Source organism: Pteropus vampyrus, unplaced genomic scaffold, assembly GCF_000151845.1.
Source record: "Pteropus vampyrus isolate Shadow unplaced genomic scaffold, Pvam_2.0 Scaffold12, whole genome shotgun sequence".
NCBI classification, from domain to species: Eukaryota; Metazoa; Chordata; class Mammalia; order Chiroptera; family Pteropodidae; genus Pteropus; species Pteropus vampyrus.
The window spans coordinates 831,707-836,759 of record NW_011888793.1 but is presented as its reverse complement, the minus strand read 5'-3'; the positions used below and the strand labels follow the sequence as shown (position 1 = coordinate 836,759).

At 33.2% G+C, this 5,053-nt stretch overlaps 1 protein-coding gene across 1 annotated transcript in view; it reads left to right on the top strand.

Annotated features, from left to right (window-relative positions):
* DHX36 (DEAH-box helicase 36) overlaps nucleotides 1–5,053 on the top strand; it is a 51,675-nt gene that overhangs the window by 24,284 nt on the left and 22,338 nt on the right. Inside the window, exons 10-12 of the mRNA XM_023524013.1 lie at nucleotides 1,444–1,584; nucleotides 1,854–1,956; nucleotides 2,311–2,460. Coding sequence (XP_023379781.1) covers nucleotides 1,444–1,584; nucleotides 1,854–1,956; nucleotides 2,311–2,460 — 394 coding nt within the window. The remainder of the gene's footprint in view (nucleotides 1–1,443; nucleotides 1,585–1,853; nucleotides 1,957–2,310; nucleotides 2,461–5,053) is intronic.

Genomic DNA, 5,053 nt, shown 5'->3' with positions numbered 1-5,053 from the left:
GTCACATGGCTTTCTTAAGCTCTGTAGAAGGCAAGTTATATACCAGGAACTGGCTAAGAGGTCTCTTGAGGAAAAAGGGTTGGTATCTATGCACTTGCCATTCGGTAGCCAGCCCTAAAAGGGTAGTTGCAGGAGGGTGGTCCTTGGATACAAGTTTTCAGGAGAAACCCCCAGCTATCTCCTCTCAGAAGAGTTACACAATAAGGATGGTAGGGAGGGAAGAAAGTAGGGTGAGGTGGTACGGAAGGTTGTGATTAGGCCCTTGGTGGAGGGGGGAGTTGTTGGAATTGCTGGGAAGGGAGCCAACTGCTGGGTCCATCCTGCTGACTAGGACTGATCTCTGTCCCAGGTTGCCCTACCTCAAGTTGGTGACTCTATATGTATCGAAGACTTAGGGGAATCCTGGGTCACAGGTACTGAATAAGGAAGGGGATTAACACTTTTGGGGTGTCTGCTGTATGTCAGGCACTGTGCTTTCTTTACTCATCACTTTCTTGTTTTTATTCTTTTGCCAATACTGTTATAAGAGTATTAATCTCTCAAACAAGGAAACTAAAGGCCAGAGATTCATGCAGCTAGTCAGTGGCAGAGCAAAGACAGCATTCCCATATTCTGAATTGTAAAGTTCGAGCTCCATACCCCTCATTCCATCTAGATGCTGTCCTCTAGGTGAACTCTGAAGGGCTTTGGGGTTCAAGTTTAGGTTCATTTTTCTTTGTCTCTCTCCACCTCCATGCTTCTCAGAACCTACTTATTGTAGATGGGATTTGGGGTCAGATGCGCTCTGCGTATAGGGAGCATAGGGAGTCATAGTATAGCACTGGACAGACACGTAAGAGATTTGGATGCTGATAATGGCTCTGCCATTAGCTATGTCTGTGGTCTGAGCAGAATTAAATAGTTCTCAGGCATGGGTCTGTAGGCCTTTAGATACATTATCTGAATCTCCTGGAGCATTAATTAAAATTCCTGGATTAGTAGACCCCAGCCATACTTGAATCCATATCTTAAGTATAGAATTTAGGAATCTATATTTTACAGAGGAGTCTCATGTGTACTCAGGTTTGGAAACCTGTATTTAAAATCTGAGTCTTCTGCAAGGCAATCATTAGCTATTCTTTTGGACTTAATGGTAACTTTTTTTTTCTTAGAGCAAACTTAAAATTGAAGGTGAAAGTTACTCTAGTTTTTATTTTTTAATCGATTGCTGAAGACAGTCTAGAGGTATATATACTTCTATAGAGGAGAATGATTTTTATTACAGTGTCAGATTTTATGTTAAGGAAAACTTGCAAATTAATTGATATTTAATTGGTGTTCACTACAAATTATAGTGAAAATGTTCTTTAAAAATTTTTTTAAATCCTAAATGTAAAAATCTAGATATTAGCAAAAAACAAAGTTTCAAATAAGTGAGGCTATTTAAGAATGTTTTTATTTTAGATATATTCCAGAACAAAAAGAACACAGATCCCAGTCAAAGAGGGGTTTCATGCAAGGGCATGTAAATAGACAAGAAAAAGAAGAAAAAGAAGCAATCTATAAAGAACGCTGGCCAGATTATGTAAGAGAACTGGGGAAAAGGTAAGTTTCTTTTATTTAAAAGTGAGAACACAGTAACTAAATGACCAAACAAAAAGCAGGAATTATCTTTTTGAATTTGTATATATTTAGTAGGAGACCATCTCAAGTCTCATGTTCCAGCTAAATACTGTCCTGATTTGACTTGTAAGCACTATTATTATCCCAGTAATTTTCTCCTTTCTACTGATTGTTTCATTTGCAATTTAATTTTTAGGTTTTGTAGCAAGTTAGACCTTAAGAAACATCAAACATTTCATGATTTTCAATAGGTATTCTGCAAGTACCGTAGATGTTATGAAAATGATGGATGATGATAAAGTTGATCTGAATTTGATTGCTGCCCTAATTCGACACATTGTTTTGGAAGAAGAGGTTAGTTTTCTTTGTTTTTCTTCAAAAAACATAATTTTAATTTCATATATCAAGGCCATGAAAAAAAAGAAACGCTTTTTAAAAATAGCCTATGGAAGAAATCACTTTTGACGCCAGAAATAATTTCAAAATACCAAAAGATTTAGACATTGGACCTATTTAAAGAAGAGACTGAACAAATGAAGTATCTGGTTTATAAAACCTATTTTTAAAAAGTGAGCCTTCCGTTATAATCAGTAACCGATACTGTCGTGAGCTAGTGTGATTTTAATGAAGACTTAAATGGGCACAGATTTTTACTCTTAGTGTATTTTGTTATGTGATCCTTTGTAAGATTATTTCTCCTCCTTACAGGATGGTGCAATATTGGTTTTTCTGCCAGGCTGGGACAATATCAGCACTTTACATGACCTCTTGATGTCACAAGTGATGTTTAAATCAGGTATTATAAAAATATTTTGTTGCAATTCCAAGAGTGGTTTTCGAGTCATATGTAGCCTGGTTTTTATCTTCATTTGAAGGAATGTTGCTTCTAAGGCTACCTCAGCGTAAGAACATGGTGATCTTAGCGCAGTTTGGTTTTTTCAAAAGTCGGATTTTTTTTTTTTTTCTATGAAGTTCTAGGTCGTAGATGAAGATGGTGGGTATGTAGTGAAGTTCTTTATGGTAGGTATGTAGTATTATGGTGAGAATATTTTCCCTCTTTTTCTAAATTCAACTAATAAAATTGAGCCCTTAAAGTTAAGATGTTGACACTTGAGGATTTTTGGTTTTTTTACACTCACCACTGCATTTTGTTGGGCAGAAAATAAGTTTGAATTTATCCCGCAGCCCAGTAATTCTCAGTTCTGATCACACAATAGGGTCACCCATGGCATTTTTTTAAATTCAGGTACCTGACTCATCTTCACCCCAAAACTAAGACTTGGGACCTGAACATCTAAAAAGTTTTCAGAATTCCTGAGGTGATTCTGATTCCTTAACAGCGTGTTTTGAGTAATCTCTTACTGTCTTAGAGAAATGAATGGAGACAGTTTTCCCCTATAAAGTTCAGTTAAAGCATTTCCAGGCTTCGTTTTTAATTTCAAATCAATAAAATACAAAGTAAATTTTATTTAATGCTTCCATCATTCTGAGTATATAATTTCTAACTTTACTCTGTTGAAATACTTTTGATACATTTTAATTTTATAAAACACTAAAAAATATTTTGATCTAATTATATTGGTTAAAATAGTAAAAGCTGTATTTTTTATTTAAATCTCCTAATGGTAGTGCCCTCAAAGCATTCTATATAATTAAAATTATTTACTGTTCTCAAGCTGGAAAAATATTTTTATCTGATTACCTTGATTTGTCTATAATGAAACACTACTTTTTCTTCTAAGTGATAACCTTTCTGTGTAGAAAAAGTATAGTTATCATTAAACTCTACACTGAATTATTTTCTTAAACACTGGAATTTTTTTTTTTTGGCTGAACCTTTCAACTTTGGCCTATTTCCTCATCATAAACAACACTACTCTATGATTGACTTTCAATTTTAAAAAATGTGAGCGTGTATATATTTACCAAGAAAAATGCAGGGAAGATATTTACCAAAATGCAATATAATCATTTCTAGGGGTGTTTTGTAAAGAGTGTGATATTCTGGATTATTAGAATGACTTCATTAATAATCCATTAGAATGACTAAGTTAATTATTCTTAAGAATGGAGAATAATTAACAGCTCGATTTCTTGTAAGGAAAGTCTTTCAAAAATTTAATAAGGATATTTTTTCTCATGTAAATTTTATTTTAAAAATTTAGCCTTAATAATTGGTTGTACAGTAGAAGGGAGGAAAATTGGTCGAACTCTATACTGACTGAAAAGTAAATCTTAAAACTCAGTTTATCGAATGCTTATCAATACGTTCTTATTCTCATATGAGAGTAGACTTTATTCCTGTTGACTCCTTTGGTTGTGTAACATCAGCAATATAAACTTTTAATCCTTATATTGTCTTCAATAAAGTTGTTTTTACTTTCATTATCTCTGACTGCTTTTAATTTTTTTAACTTTGTAATGAAACTTTTTAAACTTAGAGAAAACTAGAGAAATCATATAATGAATACCATAAAGCAGTGATTTCAGTGCAACAATTATTTTTGTTGTCTAATTTTTTCCTTTTTAAAGTAAACCGTAGCTATCACCTGTTATCTCTAAATATATAAGTATGTATCTCTAAAATTAAGGCAATTCCTTATGACCACAAAGCCATTATCATACCTAATTTTTAACATCATCTAATAATGCAGTGTGTAATCAAGTTTTCCCATTTTTCCCCCAAAATGTCTTTCTCAAGTAACATGTTCGAACTATAGAAAAAGTCAAACCAGATAAATGTTTAACTCCAGCTCTAGAACATCTTTTATCTTCTTACTTTCCCTCATGGTAATGACTTACAAAACTTGCTAGATTTGTCTGAATCTTTATGGTATCATTTCATTTGACCCTGTCTTATATGTATTTTATTAACCGGAAGTTATATCCGAAGGCTTGATTCAATTTGAGTTAAATGTTTTTAGCTTGAGTTTTGATTGAGTTGATGTATTTTATATTGTGTCACAGAGACAAGTAATTCAGAGCATTCTTTTTTAGCAAGACCAGTTGCTTGACAGCGTTTTATTTTCAAATTTAGAATGGTATGGAGAGTCTGTAGGGAGCATTATATATCCTTTAATAACACTTGTTTTCCTGGGAAGTATAGCTATCTTGAGTCATTTGGGCATTGTTGCTAGAGATTTAAGTCAAGTTGCATTTTTTTGTAACCACAGGTAATCGTGAAGTTTATCATTGCTGCTTTTAACACTCACCCTTCTACCCATCACTGTACAATACTAGACTTTCTATTAACTAATCATGAATGGGCTTGAGCTATTTTGTTTTGAAGCTTAAAAACATATGACTAATTTATATTTCTAACAAAATTACGTTTAAAAATATGGGTCACTTTTGGAATGTATTACATTTATTTAACCAGGGCTATTTATTTTTAAGTAGGATATGACAATTTAATAAGTAATTTACTTTAAAAATTCCGATATTCTGTGTA